The 23042-nt window shown below is 32.3% G+C and overlaps 1 protein-coding gene across 1 annotated transcript; it reads right to left on the reverse strand.

Annotated features, from left to right (window-relative positions):
• Positions 1–9406: 9406 nt before the first annotated feature.
• On the reverse strand, positions 9407–21468 carry LOC123897442 (cyclic nucleotide-gated ion channel 4-like). Its single transcript, XM_045948089.1, has 8 exons — positions 20275–21468; positions 13592–13807; positions 12770–13086; positions 12519–12627; positions 11730–11966; positions 11115–11201; positions 10303–10568; positions 9407–9765 (listed from the first exon to the last, which is right to left on the reverse strand). The coding sequence occupies exons 1-8, from the start codon at positions 20818–20820 to the stop codon at positions 9516–9518; spliced, it is 2028 nt and encodes a 675-aa protein (XP_045804045.1). The 5' UTR covers positions 20821–21468; the 3' UTR covers positions 9407–9515.
• Between the last annotated feature and the right edge of the window lie 1574 nt (positions 21469–23042).

Below are 23042 nucleotides of genomic sequence, written 5' to 3' on the forward strand. Positions count from 1 at the left end.
GAATTCTCTTACTAATTCTTTCCTTTTATACTAGGTTTTTACTAGTTACTCCCTACACCCCCTCTTTACTCAACTCACCCCCAACACCTCTTAGGCTCAATGCTCATTTTAATCTAATTACTTAATTTCTATTCATTAATTATATTGACTTTAATTTAGTCTACAACTCTCAACTATTTAATATCTATTATGATTATAATACCCTCCATAATAAAATACACACAAATAAATTAATAAATGATCTATTAATAAAATCGGAATGTTACATTATTAATGATGCCGAGCCTTTAAATTTTGAGTATGGATTAAAGAAAATTAATTGAATAGTCTACTTAATTCTGAAATGCTGTGCCTTTAATACATGTATTGATTTTGCTTCTTGCTTTGGTTTCCTAGTGAGCCAAGCACAAGTCATGCACGATCATCTAACTTTGATTAAACATATGATTGGAATTGTGTTAAGGGTCTTTTTTTTATGCAGAATTTTCTGCATAAATGCTTAATTTGTTTGTTGTGTGAAATTGTTTAAGATGTGTGTGCAGGGTCTGATTTTGGTTGTGCGAAATTCTGATTGTGTTGTGCAAAATTGTTTAAAATTTGTGTGCAGGGTCTGATTTTGATTGTGTTGCAGAATTTTCTGCATAAATTAAGTTTTTGCAATTTGTGTTGTTTGTGCGAACTTGTGTTCTTGTTTATGCGTTGCATAACTGGGCACAAGTGGAACTTTTTTTGTTTCTTCTAATTTTATACTTTCATACTTTACCTTGCTATGTCTGATTGTTATGCATGGTAAGCCTACATTGAAGGGCTGAAACATTCTATGTTTGATCGATCTATATAATAAAGTTAAAGTAAATTCAGTTCACAACTACATGTTTTAGCCGCCAGTAGCCAAAATAGGATACACATTTTCCTCTTTATCATTGTATGATAATTCTAATATGGTTTAATTGGTTTTACTTTTCAGGGCAAATAATTTATAAAAATTAAAAGAGAAGCCAAAAAATGTGGCTAAAGGGCTGATTGGAACCAAAAATATTTCTTAGTTTAGAAGCTTCAATCACGGTCTCATCTTCAGGTACTGATTCTATTCAAAACTTAGATCGATACTATAAACTGATTTTTCTCATCTTTCTTTCAAATTTAAACTGTATGGATGCACTGCAAATTACCATGTAAAAATTCTGCTATATGCAAATTCTGTTATAGGCTATGAATTCTGGTACTACATAATCATTATTTCTTTGTTGATTGCCTTGTTAGGTCAACTACTTACTATCAAGTTCATGGGACTGCACTATTATGGTATGGGCTTCCAGCGAGAAAACTTTGAAAGTGGCATATTCCTATAATGTGTGTCCGTATTTATTCATTGTAGAATTTCTTACATATATTTTTATTCGTTTGTGTTTGTATTTCTAGAGGCAGTGATGTGGAGTCTCCGTACTATTGAGAAACGCAAATTTATATGGCTGAGGACACCAAAAGCTGGAGGTACCCAACTGATATCTTTTTTCAGGTACTGATTTGTTCTCTTTAAGTTAAATCTCTTGAGACTTTATTAAATTATGGATTTTTGTTACATGTTTTTATAGGGATGATGATGATCAAGCTATAGACAATGTTAATTAGCACTTAATCATAATTGATAAGTTATCACACATGCAATGTTCCAAAGTCATTTATCATGTTAATATATTCTATGGATTGTAATTACATGATTTTCTTATTAGTTATGGATTTTTGAGGATAAAAACACTCCAGCTGCGGCGATCGCGGAAGAATCCAAACTACTATCATGGAATTGGTTAAGATTAAAATAAAAAAGCTTCAATTATGATATATCATACTGGATGCCAATTCCAGTTACATGTCTAGAATCAGTCAAGTAAAGGGTGGCACTATTTTAGTTATGCTTCAGAATTTTGTTCTATTGCAGGTCATATCGAGAGTGGAAGCAGGGGGCTGTATTTGAGTTTTCGATGCAGGACCTTTTTGTGTGGCAGCATGGAGCTCAAGCTGCAGCTGGGTTGAATCTCTAAAATCCGTGTCCGCTTGGGTTCGGTAGAAGGTTTGGTTTCTGTGTTCTGGATCATTCTCTTCGTTGTACCGAGGCTTATTTGTGTCACGGGTAGAGATCCTGAGTTGTTAGCTTTGTTGCTTTGTGCCGCCACAAGGCTGTTCCGCTTTCTCTAGCAGGTTGGAGGAGAGTTCTGTGCAGCGTATTGGTCTTGGAGATTTATTGGAATATTTTTCTGATTTGGGTTAGTTTGCTTGATCTAGTGCTGTAGTGATCAAAGTGTTGTTTTATCACCACTAGTTCTTGTTGTCGAGGCATTATGTGATTAGGAGAAATTAGTTTTTTGTTTTAGAGTTGATTTACTGTATTTATTAGAATATAAAACCGTTATTGTATCATTATTGTATCATTATTTGTATCATTATATTAGGAGATGCCATATTAATTTATATTGATTAGGAAATTATTTTGATGAGTCAACTGACTCAATATGGTTGTACATATACTCAGAGGAGGCTCGCATGCATGTGCGAGGTGTGCGACGGCATAGGGCCTCAAAATTTGAGGGCCTCAACTCAAAATTTTGAGGTCCTATAATATTACTTATATATTATTTATACCTATAAAATATCATATATATATATTAATAGATTAATTTTTTGGCCCTAAAATAATAGTTATATATTGTTAATGTTCAAAAATATCATGAGTATCAATATATTAGTTATCTATACTCGTAAATATAGTTCTAGTCCATTTTAATCTTTGCATAAAATTTAATTTTAGATTATGATGTTCCTTTTTGACGTTATATTCAAAGATAATTATTTTGTATTTCTTGTTCCATTTAATTTAATGTAAGATTTAATATTGATAATTTATATGTTTACAAGAATGTTTTTTTTTTATATTATATGCATTTTAAATCGATAATTTTTTTTTTTATTAAGGGGCCACTTTTATATTTTGCACAGAGCCTCCTAAAACTCGGAGACGCCCCTGCATATACTGATTATGGCATAATGAAATCATCAAGGAAACAATTCTATTATGGTATCAATAGCCTAACCCTCTTAGCAACCCTAAGTTCATTGTTCTGTTTCATCCAAAAAAAAAAAAAAAACCAACGCCGCCAGCAAATATGTTTCTTCTAAATAGTTAGTGGTGCACCATATTTGTTCCTCAAACAATATTATATCATCATCCAGTATTATACTATAATAATCATCCACCGCATATACTTTGTAACCCACTTTTGAAACCAATTGTCTCCTATTTTTACATTACAACCAAACTCACCATGGCAGATCACTCGATCTCCCGCACTCCTTCCCCAAAACCAGCATCTGAAAATATTCCTTCTAAAACCATTAATCACACAATTCATCCAGCCCTCACCGTCACCAACATCACAAACTTCATTAAAATCACTCTTGATATCGAGAAAAGTCAATACAACACATGGTCTGAGTTGTTCAAAATTCATGCTCAGGCATACGAGGTTCTTGATCATATAATTCCTCCCACCGAAACAAATACTACCTCCTCTTCACCATCCCTCAAAGAAACTGACCCAACCTTGTGGAAACGTCTTGATGCCATTGTTTTACAATGGATTTATGGTACTATTTCCACCGATCTCCTCCACACCATCATTGAACGTGACTCTACTGCCCAACAAGCTTGGAACCGCCTTTTTGACATTTTTTTTGATAATAAGAACTCCCGTGCTCTATATTTAGAGCAAGAATTCTCAAGAGTCAACATGGAACAATTCTCAGATGCTTCTTCCTACTGCCAACATATCAAGTCTCTTTCTGATCAACTCTCAAACGTTGGTGCACCTGTTTCCGAAGAACGCATGGTGCTTCAACTTGTCTCCGGCCTTTCGGATGCTTATGCTAATGTTGGCACTCAAATCCGCCACTCGGAGACTCTTCCTCGTTTCTACAAGGCACGATCCATGGTTGTCCTAGAAGAAACAACACTGGCAAAACGGACAACACCAAACACCGACAACTCTGCCTTTCTTACTTCTCAGGAAAATAACTCCAATTTTCCTAATAATAACCATGGTGGTCGTGGTAATAATAACAATAGTGGTGGTCGTGGCAGTCGCGGTGGTCATCATAATAACCGTGGTGGAAGGAACCGCGGTCGAGGTCGAGGCGGACGATCACACCACAATCAACAAGGGGCATAGAACCAACAAACCCCACAACAACAGTGGGCTTATCCTCCTTGGGTTACACAGTGGCAACCATGGGCCACCCCTCCTTGCCCATATCCTACAACTGGCAATTGGCAGCAATCATTCGCTCCTAACCGTCAACCCGGCATTCTTGGACAGACACCACAGCAGGCACATGTTGCTTCAGCGCAACCGTCATACACACCAACCGATATTCAGGCCGCAATGCACACTCTATCTATGGCTCCTCCTGATGAACAGTGGTACATGGATACAGGAGCCACATCTCATATGACGGCAAACAAAGGTAATCTTACGTCTTATTCCAATATTAGTAATCTTATTACTGTTGGTAGTGGTCATAATATTCCAGTTATTGGTCGTGACAATGCATTATTAACAAATTCTCATACTCCATTGACCTTGAATAATGTCCTACATGCCCCCAAATTAATTAAAAACCTTATCTCTGTGCGAAAATTTACCATTGATAATGAAGTTACAGTTGAATTTGATCCATTTGGTTTTTCTGTGAAGGATTTTCAGACAGGGATGCCGTTAATGAGATGTAATAGCTCGGGTGAACTTTATCCTCTTACTCCAAGACCATCCACTCAAAGCACAACACCATCTACTTTTGTTGCTTTATCCAATAATTTATGGCATGATCGCTTGGGACATTCGGGAGCATCTATTTTGAATTCTCTTCACCAAAATAAATTTATTGTCTGTAATAAGTTTCAGAACAATTTTGTTTGTCAGTCTTGTCAATTTGGAAAACAAGTAAAATTTCCATTTTATGAATCTTTGTCTAACACTTTATTTCCCTTTGATATTGTGCATAGTGATCTTTGGACATCACCAACTCTTAGTTCCGGTGGCCATCGTTACTATATTTTATTTCTCGATGATTTTACGAATTTTCTATGGACATTTCCCATTGCAAACAAGTCTCAAGCTTACTCTATTTTTCTCAAATTTCGTAATCACATTAAAACACAATTTGAAAGAGATATAAAATGTTTTCAATGTGATAACGGTAAAGAATATGACAACACTTCTTTTCATAAATTTTGTGAGCAAAATGGAATGAGTTTCAGGTTTTCTTGTCCTCACACATCACCTCAAAATGGAAAAGCCGAAAGAAAAATTTGCACTATAAACAATATCATACGTACCCTACTCGCACATGCTTCTCTACCACCCTCTTTTTGGCATCATGCTCTTCAAATGGCTACTTATTTGTTAAATATTCTTCCAAACAAAAAGTTAGCTCTTCAAACACCAACTACAATTCTTTATCAAAAACTTCCTTCATACTCTCATCTTAAAGTCTTCGGATGTCTCTGTTTTCCATTAATTTCTTCCACTACTAGAAATAAACTTCAGCCAAGGTCAAAACCATGTGTCTTCTTAGGATATCCCTCAAATCATCGAGGATATAAGTGTCTTGACTTGTCCAATCATAAAATATTCATTTCTAGACATGTTATTTTTGATGAAAATGTTTTCCCTTTCTCTAACTCACATACTCCCGAGTCCTCATGCTATGAATTTTTGAATACAAGCGACGAACCTTTTCCATATCACACATTCCCTACATTGACCACACATCAACCAATAACTCTCCCTCCTACTTCTATCTCGTCACAACCCACAATCATTAATCACCCTAACAACTCGGCCTCACACCACCTCTTGGCCTCACCCTTAAACACCTCACCCACACCACATCAAACACCAATTAATAACATAAACCCCACAAATTCTCAACCAACACCTCCCTCTAACACACCCTCTCCCAATACCATACCTACACCTCATGATCCTTTAGTCAATCCCCCATTATCTCCTCAGATGACCACCCGAGCTCAACATGGCATTTTCAAACCACGCCAACTCTTCAATCTCCACACCTCTACTTCACCCGTCATTTCTCCTTTACCCACTAATCCCATTAATGCATTACAAGACCATAATTGGAAAATGGCTATGAAAGACGAATATGATGCTCTTATTGAAAATAAGACGTGGGATTTAGTACCACGTCCAACTAATGCTAATGTCATTCGAAGTTTGTGGATTTTCAGGCATAAGAAGAAGTCAGATGGTTCCTTTGAAAGATACAAAGCTTGCCTAGTGGGAAATGGCTCTAACCAACAAACTGGCGTAGACTGTGGTGAAACATTTAGTCCAGTGGTAAAACCAGCCACTATACGAACGGTTCTTAGTATTGCTATCTCAAAATCATGGTGTTTACATCAGTTGGATGTCAAAAATGCTTTCTTACATGGCAATATTAATGAAACCGTCTACATGCATCAACCTCCCGGTTTTCGTGATCCTCCACATCCTGATTATGTATGCTTGCTGAAGAAATCCTTGTATGGACTTAAACAAGCCCCTCGTTCCTGGTACCAACGTTTCGCAGAGTTTGTTGCTACCTTAGGATTTTCACATAGTGTGTGTGATCATTCTTTATTCATCTATCATTATGGCAACGACACAACATACATTCTACTCTATGTGGATGACATCATTCTAACTGCCTCATCTGATACTCTTCGACAGTCCATCATGTCTAAACTCAATTCCGAATTCGCCATGAAAGATTTGGGTCCCCTCAGTTACTTTTTGGGTATATCTGTTATTAGACATTCAGGTGGAATATTTCTATCTCAACATAAATACGCTGAAGAGATTATTGAGAGAGCTGCCATGTCATCTTGCAAACCAGTTTCCACACCAGTGCACACCAAAGCAAAGCTTAGTGGAATCTCAGGTAATCCATATCACGATCCCTCTGAATATCGAAGTCTTGCAGGTGCATTGCAATATTTAACTTTCACAAGGCCTGATATAGCTTATGCCGTACAACAAGTGTGTTTATTCATGCATGATCCACGAACACAACACATGACTGCCTTGAAGCGGATTATTAGGTACCTTAAGGGTATAATTACCCACGGCCTACATATCTCTCCTTCCCTAGTTGATACACTCACCACATATACTGATGCTGACTGGGGAGGGTGTCCAGATACTAGAAGATCCACATCCGGGTATTGTGTTTATCTTGGGGATAATTTGGTCTCTTGGTCTGCAAAACGACAACCAACCTTATCCCGTTCTAGTGCTGAAGCAGAGTACCGTGGAGTTGCTAATGTTGTTGCTGAATCATGTTGGCTTCAAAACTTACTTTTAGAACTCTAGTGTCCGGTAACAAAAGCTACTATTGTCTATTGTGACAACGTCAGTGCTGTCTACTTGTCAGGAAATCCTATTCAACATCAACGCACCAAACATATTGAAATGGATATCCATTTTGTTCGTGAAAAGGTTGCTAAAGGTCAAGTACGTGTTCTACATGTTCCGTCTCGTTATCAAATAGCTGACATTTTCACAAAGGGCTTTCCGCTGCAGTTATTTGATGATTTCCGAGATAGTCTTAACATTCGTCAACCTCCAGTTTCAACTACGGGAGTGTATTAGAATATAAAACCGTTATTGTATCATTATTGTATCATTATTTGTATCATTATATTAGGAGATGCCATATTAATTTATATTGATTAGGAAATTATTTTGATGAGTCAACACTGACTCAATATGGTTGTACATATACTGATTATGGCATAATGAAATCATCAAGGAAACAATTTTATTAGTATTTGACAGTGAAAATTCTTGTATCTTGTTTTGTCTTTAAGGCATGACTTATGCCTTTATTAATATAATTCTCTTGGCCTTTTAAAAAAAAAAGTTATGGATTGTAATGTTTGAATTATGAGTTGTATCATTATTGTTAATATAAATGTACGATTTTGAAGTGATTTTGATTTTTGTATAGCAGCAAAAAAATGATTTTTTTTTAAAAATAAGTAATCCCTTTCACGTCGGTTAAAACAAACAACAGTTGTGAAATATAGACATGCCACGTCGGGGTAAACACGTAACCGACGTGGAACACCGAATTTGTTATTAAAAAAAGATTAAAATTTATGTTTGACTTCGGTTATAGTGGGAACCGACGTGAAATATATGACTTACCACGACGACAGTCTTCATGTCGGGTGCCAAACCGACGTGAAAACCCCTTTCCAACAGACGTAAAAACCCTTTTCTGTACTATAGAATAGGCAATAGTTTCCATTTTTTTTACTCAAAAACTACCGCTAAGACATTTGAATTTCTTTCTACAAGTTCATTATAATCACCAGTGCGATCTACAAACACACATTGATTACGCCCTCGCCATAGAGATCAAACCCCCTACTTCCCAAACAATCAATAGTTTGTTCCTCACTTTTGACCTAAAACTAAAACCATGCAAGTAATGTAACAAATTGAAAATGTCTGGTGTTAATATTATAATCACTTTAAGCTAATTAAAGACCGCATACAGAACTTTTGTTGGAAAAGGGCAATGAAAAAAAAAATGTATATAGAATTTTCGATCACATTAACACATACTCCCTCCGTACCACAATATATGTCGTTTTGGCACTTTTACACATTAAGAAAGATAATTAATGTTGTATGGAAAAAAGAGATTATGAGTTGATTTAAAAAATTGTCATTTATTTATGGTATCGAAAAAATAAATTGAAGAATTGAAAAAATAAAAATAAATAGTTAAGGGTATAATAGGAAAAATGGTATTAAATGCTTCATTGGTAATATAGCGACATATATTGTGGTACAAATTTTTTCTCCAAAATGACATATATTGTGGTACGGACGGAGTAGCACATAACCGGAAGATTCACTCCCCTTCTTTTCGATTTGAGATGTCGGGCGCGAAAACTTCTTCTTTAGCGATAACTCTCCCGCCCACTTGTTTTTCCAAAAACTCGTCATATTCCATTACCCACTTTCCAAAAACTTCCTGTAGTAAAATCTATGTGGTGTGGATATGAATCCTCTCATGCTTTTGTTTTGGGAGATTGCTTTAATTTTTGTTTATGTTATATTCAATTTATCTTTCTCCATAGTGCGTTCATTCGGTACGTTTGTATTGAAATTCGTCTTTCCATAAAAAAAGATTAGCCATTTCATAAACAAACAAAAAAAAAACTATTTAGCATATAGAAATTCCAAAATTTCACTAAAAAAAAAATATTTATTTGTTGATGAATTTGTACATAGATTCTTGTCAAAATAAAAAATAACTATTAACACCCAAATATTATTAATAATAATAATAATAATATATAATAATAATAATAATAATAATAATATGTCTACATTTTTTTTTCTTCAACTCCTAAGAATATGCAATTCAAATTGACACCACACTTGTTCTCAAAAGTCAAAATCATCTTGATTAGGCTTTGGTGAAGTTAACAAAGCTGTGTAGAGTCGAAGCCTATCCTCTCCCAATGAAGAACATCTTGACAAGGGTCTCCTAGGTCTTATAAATGACAATGAGTTCAAAGTCAATCTATGCCTGTATCTTCTCCATGCCAATTGAATTGCCACAGCACCCCAAGTTCTCCACCCTGGTGAGTAATACCTAGCACTTCTCTTCACCTTTTCCTTCACAAATGTGTACCTGAATTTATGGTCAGAATTAGAGAGATAGCAATAGTTTAAAGACTAAATTAACTTATTATTGTATAATAGATATATACTTCAACTCATACAAATAAATTCTAAGCTAGAATATATAATGCTTATAAGGTAGCTCCAAATAAACTCTTGAAAAGTATAAATTATAAAGCATTCGCACAAACATAGAACATGACATCAATACACACCAGTTGACAACAGAAATAATTTCAAATAAAATTCACCAAAAAATACTCTAATTTAAAGAATTTTTTTTTTTGAGACATGATATCTTTTTTTATTAGGTAAAATTCATATGGATTCCACCACTTTATATGGACCATTTCCAAAATGATGGAACCATATATAAATTTTATCAAATAAAAGAGCATTACAATGATCGTTGGAAGCATTATTCTTAAATGTAATCAGATATTGTTTTATCGGACACCAACACGTATTACACACCAAACATTTAAAAAATAGTTAAAGAATCAACACATCATTCATAATAAAGATAAAAGACCCTCTTTCCCTTTACCTGAAATGTTGTGTCACGTACTTGACATCCTCAGCTTCAAGACCAAAAGCCTCTGTTGTTTCAAGTGTGACAAGTGTTGATGTTGACAATGGAAGTCTCTCTATAAAGGGTCTCCTCAAACACCATGAAAGGAGCTCATCCCCAGTGAAATTTCCTGGTCCTAACATGCAATAACTTTTCAACCCATCTCTTAGAACTTGGCTGCTTTGAAGATGACCCCTCACTACAAATAGCATTCTTTGAACTGGGTCTCCTTCTCTAGCTATCTGCAATACCATAATCATAATTCAATTCTATCATGTTTGTATTCTGGAATGTTTGTTTCTAAATATGTTAACAATTATTTTCAATGATACAAATTTGTTTTGATAATAATTTATAATTTTTAAAATCAAGTTTGTCTTATACCACTTTCTTGCAGCTCAATTTAGTTCCAAACAAAAAATAATATTTAAATTATTCTTTAACATTTTTATATAGAGGAGAAATTAGTTTCTCTATTAATTTGACTCATCAATAAGGGACTAATTTAATTATTTTTTTTCAGTAGTCAAGTGGCTAGAAATTTCATCTTAAATGTGAATATGTGGAGTGTCCGAGATACGAATCAGAGGTTCTGCATAATATATACAATGTGAGAAAATGTGTCCGAGATACCAACTGGTGAGCTAAACTCACAGGGACATAATTAAGGACTAATTTTTCCGAGTGTAAAAATGTGAGAAATTTATTTAAATGTTTATTTAAATAAAGTAAAGTTTAGTGGGATTAATAGAAGCTTACTGTTGTAACCAAAATAAATAAAAGCTTACTGTTTCTCCCTTGGTGAATATAAGAGATTTCACTCGGTCACATATGTTCTCTAGAACAAGTTCATCCATATGTTGAAACAATGGCACCTGAATAGAATATGATCGCATTAGTCAAACTCAATTTATGTCTATTTGGGTTGGGCCAATAGAATTATATTTGAAATTTGCTCTTTAGATTTGTTCATATGCACATAGATCTCTAATTTATAGGAGAATTTTAGGGGGTCTGTGAGCATATGAAGGGGTTTAAAAGGCAATTTCTATTTTATATATATCATGGGATAGCCAACAAAAGTTACTGAATGAGAAACAAAAAGAAAAGCTGAAAAGTTGTAAATGACAATTTACAATAATCTTTGAGAACATCTGAACATTTGAACTCCATTCATTGCGGTTATAAAATCAAATGCTTATAACTGACTTAAAATATGTTACAACAACAAAATTAACAAAAAAATTCAATTATTAGAAAGAAGTCGTAACCGTTTAGCTTATCTTAATCATCGGTTAAAATTACCTAGTTTACACTCTAAAGTGAATTCCTCACTTTAGAGGACCTCGTGAAGGTTAGCAAAAATCAATTATATGAAGACATCAGACAATATATTATTTTACCTGTCTCACCAAATCCAAACATAGATGGTATTTAATGTCTCTTCTTAGACCTTCAGGAAGATTTTTGGTCATCTCACATTCATCAACACCACGCATAGCAGCCCAACGTTGTCTTTCATAGTTACGCACACGTTGTCGAAACCCTTGTGGCAAATGTTTTTTTCTCATCCACCATTCAACATTCCTCATTTTCAATTGCATCACTTGCTTCTTTGATGTTGTTGCATGCAAAAACACCTTCACCATATACACATATGATGCTACTACTACTACTACTACTAATAATAATAATAATAATAAGGACAAAACTTACATGCATTTCCATACATGCATTTCTTACTTTTCCACTCACAAAGAGGTGGTTATTTGTGTTTTTTCATTTTGAAAAAATAAAAGAAAATTATTTTTTAATAAAAAAAACTACCTCTTTGTGAGAGGAAAAGTAAGAAATGCATGTATGGAAATGCATGTAAGTTTTGTCATAATAATAATAATAATAATAATAATAATAATTCATATTTAATGTTTACATCAACAAATTTATTAATGACGGAAATACATTGATATGATGATATCTATGTAGTCTTCTTTAGCGACCAATTTTTGAGATCAATCGCTAAATATGTTCATGACCAATTTAGTGATTTGTTTGCCAACTGTTGTTAATGTTAGTGACTATTTAACAACTGATTTAAGCATTTGTCTCTAAATTGATCACTGTAGAGAAATTTTTGTAATAGTAAGAAAAAATTAATGTGAAAGTTAAGAATTAAGAGAATTTTTGTTCACCTTGATGTTTCCAATCAACATAGTGACGAGAAGAAGGCCACTCGTTAAGACTATGATGTTGAAAACTACTTCTAGCCAATCCGTCGTGCTCTCAAGGTTTCCGAAAGTGCTTAAGACATCAACAAAGATAATTTATTATTCAGTATCCATGAAGTAATTAAGGATAAACATTTTGTTGAATATTTAAAATGTAGGTTTTGCAAAATATTGTGATTTTGTCAAACTCACAAGAGACGAGGAAATAAATGTACCTGAGAGTCATTAGTCCCCAAAAAATTGGGAAAAGTACTTTTTCTAGTCGATTATCATTAGTGACAAGTTGAACAGTCCATCTATAAGCACCATAATTGAAGTTATCAGGACCATTTAAGCATGTAGACCTTGCTTCCCTGTTCTTTGCCCATGCCAATCTTGCTATATCCCTATTCAATAAACTTGTACTTCCATAATATATTGGCTTATGACAAGACAATATTTGATTGCCACAACCATTTGTTTTCAAACATTGCTCTTTGAGACATTTGGCTGCTCTTTGGATCCCCAACAAGTACCAACATGCCCCTGCAGCCTATTTTAGCATACATGTTACAGTAAAATTAACACGACGGTTACACATGGTAGTTAATTTCAATCATTGATTAAAGATTGAACGGTTGATATTATATAATCATTAATTATTATTTTTTTGAACAATCTCAGCCGTTATTTGATTAAAATTTGTAATTATGTGACACAATTAATTACAGTAGAAAATTACATTTTGTTAGTTAATAAATGGATTCCGTTATTTATTTAACTAAAAGTTTTCCAAATTAATAATCATGCTACACGGAACCCTGTGTGTTGCTCTCATTTATAAATAATATTATGTTTCATTCTTTACATCACTCATCCTCTTCTCTTCTCTCATATATTCTTCTCGGTTATTTAGATTGGACTATCCTCACTCTACGTGTAACTAAATTGCAACTGAAAAACAAAATCAGTTGAGATTTAGTAACTTACTCTTTGTTATTGCATCATTAATTCAACAATGTATAAATTAAAGAGTTGGAAAGAAAGGTGTGACTTACATGGGAAGCAACAAAATACGCGATCATGTTAAGGGCAATTCCCCACCAAACAGTTCCAAAAATATAGCCAGAGAGGTTTTGTGTGCGTCGTAGATGGCATACAGAGTGGTAAATTTTGGGAAGGTATTGAAAGAGAAATACAATCAATAATATTGTCATCACCAAAGTAACTGAACCTTGCTCCAACAAAGAAGGAATTCCTACCCAAAGCACAATCTGAAGAAGAAAAAAAAAAAGAAATTATTTTTCAAACAAAATATAATATTTTATCACACAAAGATGTTGTTATTAGTATTTGATTTTTAACAATCTACTCAAATGTTGTTATTGTATACCTTCCTTTTAATTTTCCCCCTTAAGATTTATTGTTAATCTGCACGACATATGTTGTGTTTTTTGTTTCTTGAAGATTGAAGACATTCTTCATGTTTTCTTTAAGAAAAATAGGTCTATAATGTACTAGTTTAAGCATATTAATAAGAAAGTTTTATTTTGAAAAACTTGTGCATTTAACATTACCCTGAATTTCCTTTTTAAATATGCTTAAAAAGAGTCCCGTGAATACTGTTTAACATGACTCTTTCTTTAATTATGAATTCTTGTTGCAAATTTGATGGAAAATTTGTAGTGAATGCTTGTCGATTTTATTCCTTTTGAGGAGGGGTGGAAACACGTTAATCCGTTTGGTTTGGTGATGAAAGTAAAAATGGGAGAAGGTTTGTCACTTAATTTTATTGGCTACCACTTAGACCAAGTGTAATGGTGGTGTTGAAATGAGTTTCAACCGCAAAAAATTGGCCAATGGGGTGTTGAACATGGTGTTGAAAATGACATGGAGGAGAGAAGAGTTGAAAGTTTTCAACTGTGTTGAACACTGACGGAGGGGACACATGGCGCTGCTTCATTTGGCCAAACAAGCGCGTGTGTTTCACGCGCCAACAGGGAGAGTGAGTTGCTGCAAAACGCGGAGAGAGAAGAAGAGATAGGACACGTGTGGCGCGCTGATATACTTTGAACTCAATTATTTATTCGCAAAATAATTTTTTATTTTTTTATTTTTTTACCAAAATTCATGATTTTTTTTTTTGAAATAGAGACTTGGTTCATTTGATTTGGACACAGAAAAAAAATGGATTTTTTCATTATATTAATCTTATTATTATCTTCCTATTAGTGTTAATCTTGAAGTATTAGTCTTTTTTTTAGTGAAATTGATCACAATAATCACTTCAACACCCAAAATTATTCTAATCATCCCAACAATAAAAATTATTTGTATCGTACTAAATTATTTAAATAATTTTTTTTATTAAAAAAACTAAAAAATAAATCGTTAATTTAATTTTAATCGATAATTATAATTTTATGTAATAATAAAAACAAAAATATAAATTTAAATAAGAATATGAAATAGAAAGTGGTGGGGTAGAGTGTTGAATGAAAAAACTATTGGAGAATGTAAAAGTTGAATGAGTGTCGAATGATTACGTAGAAGAGAGAGAAAATGATATGGAGTGTTGGGAAGTGAAAAAATGGTGTTGAATGATAAAAACCATTGTACATCTTCTTAAAGCATTTAGCGCTTGAGGTACAACATTATGTTAAGGGGAAACATGATTAATTTATATGTTCTTGTGGACCCATTTTTTATTTTTTAGTTGTAGTTCATAGGTCACGTAGAGAATAAATCTTTTTTTGTTCTCGTATGATTGGTGTGATAACTCCTTGAATTGTTTTCATGCAATCTAAGCTAAAAATTAAAGAATTTTTTTCCTTCCGTTGAATTTTTGTAAGTTGACTACATTTTGCAAAATAAATTCTAGTCAGATGTTGGATCAGATATTGTAACACATGTGAGTACAACATCTATCATACTCTGAAACACACTCTATTTACGCATGATATACTTGAAGATTTGTTTCTGAAATAAACTCATGCTTATCATGTACGTCAAGTCGCGCCTTGTTCTACAAGCTTCTAAAGGCGGTCTCACCCAGTTTTTTATTTTCCTAAATAGGTTGCAATATTTTAGGAAAACATCAAATTTATTTCAAGATTGTGTGAGCTGGACATCGCATATTGTATTATGAAGCCCTGAATTGCGGAACAAACCTATGTTAACTCAAACTATAAATATGAAGACTAAAACCTAGTTTAAAACCTAGTTTCAAACTACTAAAGTCTTATTTTACAAAGCGTGTGTTTTAGGGTTTTAGTGAGTTCATTGTTAATTGTGAGCTTTTCTTGTGTCACCTTGATGCAAGCTTAAGATTGTGTTATTGAGTTGTATTCTGTGAACTACTCCTAAGTTGTTAAGTACGTAGATTAGTTCTGTGATCGTATTCCTAAGCTTTTAAGCACGGACATCCGTTTGTGTTTTGAAGAGTGTCTTCACGACTGACTGTTGTTGTTTACAATCACTGGTTGTGTGATTGAGGGGAGTGAGACGGGGTCTCATATCTAGAAGTTCCCAGTTAGATTTAGCACAAATAGTAGCTAGGTGATAAGTTGTAAACTTGGATGTTTTTTTTTTTTTTTGAAGAAGCTAAATTAACCCATCCAAATTGGCGCCAGAGAGAATCGAACCTCAGATCTCAAGAGGAGCACACTCTCAGGTCCCAAGCCAATACCAATGCACCAACCCAAGTGGGTAACTTGGATGTTTGTTGTTGATTTAGAACTAATACTATTATAGTGGATTCATTCTGGATTGGTATCCTCCAGAGTAGGTGACGTTGCACCGAACTGGATTAACAAATTAATAAACTGCGTTATTTACTTTTCTGTTGTTTATCGTATATGTTGTTTTTCAGTGTGAACTGTGATAGTCAGGTGTTGGAACGTCTTTCTCAACATATGTCCACTGCGTGCCAGAATTTCACCTTCTTCTCCAAACTTTAAAGTATGTAATCTCAATAATTTCACACAATTTAAATCCCACTTTCTTATGAATTTAATTTGTATGCACCGTCAGTGTAAAATTATTTTACACATGCGTCCAATAATATACAGACACATCATGTATGGTATTTAAAAACACATGATGTGTCACATTCAGTAAATGAAGTGGCAACGCATTATTGAATATATATGTAAAAATCTTTACACCAACAATGCACAACAATTAAACTCCTTTCTTATTTTAAAATTTGAAATCAAATATTGAGTAATGGACAAAAACTACACGACATATATACGTACGATGTTCAGTGTGATGACTGTGAAGTATATTTCACGACCACGAATGAGTTGCTCTAAATGTAAACATCCAATTCAGTACTGATATTTTAGGGGACCATGGTTTGTTACCTATAATATAAAAATAATTAATTCTGATAAGACAGTATCGAATTTTGGTATCAACGTGTGTGGCTCTCCATACATATAAAATATGCTATAAAATATTTTATGATAATAATTTGATTTTTTTTTTCTTTATAAGAAACAAGCACCATATACCATAAAAAAAAACAAAAAAAGACACAGGCAAGGCATGTTAAATTTCCATACATACAATACAAGTGCCGTGATGAGCTATCTTTTAATGATAATAACAAAAAACTCCCAACAAATTTTCTTTTCAAGCGAATAAAAACAAAATAAATAATTAAATGAATGAAATGATGAAATGTCATGGAATGAAACAAAAAGAAATTAAAGGCTCATGGGAAGGTGTTATGTAGGGACATGCATCATGTACTTAGGCTCATGTACTACTCTGTATACCTTGTTTGTTAGGTTAGAGTTCATCACATGCTCCATGAATTATAGTTCCTTTTTCTTTCCTCTCTTTTTCTATGTCATAGATCAATATTGTTTTATTGTCAAAACAAAAAATACTCACTTGATATAAGTCTCCATCGGGGTTTTTTTAACACATATTAAGAAAAGTTGGTAGTATAATAAATGTGTATTTTTTGGGTATTACAATTACTAAATTGTCTTTGATGAAAAGATGTATTTGTAATTAACATTTCGGATTTCAATGTAAAGGAGAGTTATGTTTGAAAAAGTAATAATAAATGTGTTTAGGGAATTGAAAAAAAACTTATATTTAGGGACAAAGTTTATCTTTGAAAATGTATTTATAATTAGGGACGGAGGGAGTACATCTTTGGTTTGGATACAATTTAGTGTTTGATTACCCGATATATATAATATGATAAGTTGATATTGTCAATTTATCTTATAATGACTCAGTAGTAAAAACAATTATTATGGAGTGAGACCTTAATTCAAAACCAGCAGGATGAGATAAAAAATTGTTCATTTACTCATATAAAATTTAGTTTAAATATAAAATAAAAATAAATTGATAATAAAATTTCAAATTTTTTTACGCAATAAAATTTTAAATTTAAGAATTATATGTAAGAAAAGAATTAAATTTTTTCATTTTATTTAAGCTAAAAATTTGATAGTCCGTTGAAATTTTTTAAAATAATTTTTAAAATAAATCTAAAATTAATATTAAAAATTAGAAAAATAAATATTTTTAATAAATTAATGTAATTTTTTCACAACTGGTTTAAAGGATTTTTTTCTAAAACAAAACTGATATTTCAATTATATATAATATATCATTATATGGTGTATCTCAATAAAATAATGAAATATTTGTCGAAAAATAAAATAATGAAATAATATATAATACTTTGTTTATTGCCTGATCCATAGAGTATCATGTTCATATCTTATCCTAAATCAGAAAAATTAAGCATATATGAATGATTGATTATGTGTTGAAATTAATTTGTCAAAAATGTTTTTATTTTTTTTAAGAGGTTCAAAAAAGTTATGTATAGTGATAAACCCACACTATACTTACTGACTCATATATTACATTAGAAGATTCATTCAAATAATGCATATACTTAATTTACCCCAAGCGTATATAAACATATTCAAAACAAACTTGCCTCAAATCATAAACTTATAGAAGGCCATACCATAGGAGAAGTAGCACATGGAGATGCAGCATGTCCTGACAACTTTCATCAATTATAATGTCCGCATGTAAGCAACGACATACAATCAACACCTATCTTCTCAGATTGTTTTGTTTTATTTTATTTTATTTTTCTTTTTTATGAAGGAAAAAAAAAACAAAAACTTATCGCTGAAAGGAACCTTATATAATGTGCCAAACTTCATAATTGACATGGATAACGTAGTTTTTTTTTTTTTTTTGACATAACATGGATAACGTAGTTTGAAGAAGAGAGTGTCGTAAAAGCATTATCGAAGAATATATACAATTTTAAATTATTATTTTATTTATTTATGAGAATTATTATTTGTTAGGATAAATTTTTAAAAACAAAAGACAAAAAAAAAAAAAAAAAAACAAACAAACAAACAGGACATTTGACCAATGAAGTTCCCACTCAATATTTATTTCTAACACTGGTTAAATTTGCATGTGAAGTTAATTTCTGAGTATCATATAGGAATATTTGGTTTATTCTCAATGATGGTTGATTTAATATCTCAATTCTTCAAGTATATATATTTTTTGGTTTATAATGAACTAGAAATTGAACTCAAGACCTATCAGCTATAACGTATTATCCAAACCCCTTACCTAATAATTATTGTTATTTTTGTATGGACCTAATAATTATTGGTGAGTGACGGATTTCATGTGAACTCTTATCATATATATAGTAACACCAATGCTATGTGTAGCACGACTAATTGATCACCAAAGATTCACAAATTGATTTCTCAACCAATTAACAAGGACATTTGCCAAAAAACATGGAGGCAAAGTGTGTAACAATATAATACATTTATATGACAGTCATTGTGAAAGAGTCGTGAAGCTATTTTGTCACATATGACAAAATTATTTCTATTAATATCATGAATTTTATAGTAATAATAACCAGAATATTTGGAAAAATACATATGCCAAAATTCACTTAAAAGAGTTATGCTATATGCTGCGAATTATATATATCACGATTTTATCATAGCACCAATTATACAAATGTTTAACAATTATATACACCCCACCCCCACCCTTCATATTTTCCTTAAAAGACCTGAGTTAATTGGACGATTTTTTACTGTTCAATTCATGAAATTTTGGGATAAAATACTTTGCACTAAATAGCACTACTAAAAATGACACTATTCTTTAATTTTTTGATAATAAAATGATACTGTTTTTTTTATTAACACTATTTTAATTGGAACTTTCTTAAGGTTTGCATTAAATGTATCTATTATTTAGAAGTATTATATGTACCAAACTATATAATAGTCATATATTGTCCATAAAAAGAACTATATGATAACCATATGTATTTCTTTTACTAAAAAAGTTAAAAATGAATTGATTCTCAGAGTTTACCAAGAGGTTAGGATAAACATTAAAATTGAACTTACAAGAAAAATATTTATAGACCAACTAATTACCATTTACCAAGGAACTTAAACTTACATTTTTTTGTTGGGTACGGTATGGACCAACTAATTACCAATTAAATCAACTTTTAATGGCACTCTTTAATTAATTTTTTTAGTAGACTTAATAAGCTTGTAAAGAACTTTATGTAAAATAAAAAATGCTTGTAAAGAACGTTTACAACAAAATTAAGCTTGTAAAGAAGATATTAACTTGCCTAAAAAAATTAAAATTCAAATAGACAAAAAAATGGAAGAAATTAAGTTCTGACCTGAGGTATTGGAAGAATAACGAAGAGGTCAAAGAAAAATCCCCGGCGGGACTTAAGATAACCAAGAGCGACGGAACAGCCAGCATCTGCGGTGGCCGAACTGGTGGCGAATGTTAATGAGCTGCGTTTGGCCGTCTTAAAACGGAGGAACATATTCCAAAGGTGCAAAGCATCAGTCATGCAACGGAGCACCGTAACTGTGACGGCGAACCAACCGTCGATGAAGAGACACATAAATGAGTCACTGATATTAAGAGCATAGAAGAACAGTGGGTCTACAAACAACCCTGCTGCACATACTAGTAAGAAGACTCTGTTCCATTCTTGCACCCATTTTGCTCTTGGATCCACAATTCTACTAATACCTGCAGAAGTTATTGAGCTTCTATAGTTCACAGGTTTCTGTTCTTCTTCTTCTTCATCGTCTTCCTCATCGGTGTGAGTCTCCAGCTCACTGTCGGTAATTGTGTCGTCTTCGTTGTCTGTGGTGGTGTCGTGCATGTGTGAAGCACGTGAGGTGTGTTGTTCAGTTGTTGTGGTGGCCATGAATGGATGGATATAGAGAGAGAGAAGAGTGTTAGGCAGGGATTTCTGTTTTTAATGGCAAATGTTGTTTGAGTTGAAATAACGGACACTAGCTAGGTACTATAATACGGGCTGCATAGTACTGGTAATGTAAAATGCCCCTTTGCTAAGATTTGTTTTCCCTAATGCGTGTCCGTTGGTTCTAAATTTTGATTGCGGTCGCAGATTTAGTTGTTATTGTAGTTGTTGCAATATGAAATAATTCTAAATTTTCATAAAACATGTATTTATCTACTAATTAGTAGAGTCTCAATTTTCCCTATAAATACAGATTGAGTTGAGAGGTGTTTCAAATACACATATGAGATATTGTTAAAAGTAAAACATTTTGTTAGATTTGACATAGATTGGAATTTGAGCTTCTACAATTTTAATTTTCAGTGAAAAGATTTAAATGAATATGATCGAAAATGTCTGATGTGGTTACGATATATGATCACACATGTGATTGAAAATCACACTGCAATTGTGGTGTAATGAGGTAAGCTATACGGACCACTAGCAATATTACAGCCACAATATATAACCATGTATATATGACTTTGTACAACAAATTTGTTAGTCTACATGACAAGTTTGCCTTGTCTCGGAGACTCTTTATATGAGTTTAGGAGGGGAAGAACGAGAGGAATTTGGGGGAAAACTTAAAGAATGGAGATATATAAAAAGTTTACTTTTCACTGAATGATTAATTGTTACTAATTTGATTCATCTCTAGTTCATCACTCTCCTTCCTTATCTTTAAAGCTAATTCAATTCCTCTACTCCAAATTCTCAAAAAGGTCTATTTGATATACAAATTTCAAGTAAAAGATATAAAATACATGACAAATACGAGAGATAAAATATGGCTTAATTAGTAAAATGACACCTTAAAGATATTTTTGATTTCACATTGGTCCCTTAAAGAAAAAAAGTTTGAATAGGTCCCTTAAAGAAAAAAAGGTCTGAATAGGTCCCCTAAAGACATCTCTGTTAATCAGTCTGGTCCTATTCAGACCTTTTTTTATGAACCAAATATGAACCAAACTGATCAACGGAGATGTCTTTAAGGACCTATTCGGACCATTTTTTTCTTTAAGGGACCTATTCGGATTTTTTTTTTTAAGGGACCAATCTGAAACCAAAAATATCTTTAAGGGACCATTTTACTAATTAGTAATTAACCCTAAAATATACATCATTTCTATTTTTTTTTCTTGTATAATATATTAGATAGACAATAGACAACACATATAAAATAATATAAATTTGAGTACAATATCCCTTACGATTGAGTTCAATTGGTTAATTACAAAGAAGAAAGATAATCAAGCGATTAAACAAAACTAGTTAAGCAACTCCATTAAAATGATGAATCATTAGAAAAATTATCAAAATTTGATTCACGAGTAGAACAACTCTTGGTTAAACATTATTTACCTCTAAAAAAACTCCAAATTAACAGAGAATCGATTAAATGTATTTTTAGTTTCATTCAAACAAGATGTTTTATCTCGTTTGATTTTTTTTTTTTTCAATCGAATTTTTTTCTCCATTCTTACCACTTCATTAGTATTACCTAGCTAATTTTAAGATTGTAGAATCAAAGAACTTATATGCATGCATCATAATACCGGTAGATAGTAAACTTAATAACAATTATTTGATGAGTAAAAAAAAAGAAAGTAATTGACGAGTACAAAAATTGAAAAGTATTTTATATAAAGACTTAAAAGTAAAAACTGTCCACTTTTTTATAATATTTAAATAAAATATGTTTTACAAGAATGAATTACATTATATTAACATTTGTAATATATATATATGGTTTTGGCTAACATGGAAGACTTTATCAAGTCTTCCATGGTGCACAAGTTGCCCATATTATTATAACGAATACGAATTTTACAAAATCGACCGTTGGATTGAAAGTTTATATCGTATAGATCATCCATCATTTTTTAAAAAAAAATCGAAATTCGTTTGATATGTTATTGAAACCAATCAAGATTAACGGTATACAATAAAAACTCATAAACCGTTAATTTTGATGAGACTCAATAATATATCAAATGATTTTTCAATTTTTTTAAAATAAATTATGGATGATCTATACAATATAAATTTTCAATCCAACGGTCGATTTTGTAAAATTCGTATTCGTTATAATAATATGAGCAACTTGTGCACCATGGAAGACT

The sequence above is a fragment of the Trifolium pratense genome, linkage group LG7, assembly GCF_020283565.1.
Source record: "Trifolium pratense cultivar HEN17-A07 linkage group LG7, ARS_RC_1.1, whole genome shotgun sequence".
Classification (NCBI taxonomy): Eukaryota; Viridiplantae; Streptophyta; class Magnoliopsida; order Fabales; family Fabaceae; genus Trifolium; species Trifolium pratense.

Coding starts and splice junctions, on each gene's coding strand:
- LOC123897442 (XM_045948089.1), bottom strand. CDS start 20,820: ATGGCCACCACAACAACTGAACAACACACCTCACGTGCTTCACACATG. Junction 11,967..12,518: donor TGTTGATTGGAAACATCAAG/GTGAACAAAAAT, acceptor TATATGGTGAAG/GTGTTTTTGCATGCAACAAC. Junction 11,202..11,729: donor GTTTGGATTTGGTGAGACAG/GTAAAATAATAT, acceptor TATTCTATTCAG/GTGCCATTGTTTCAACATAT.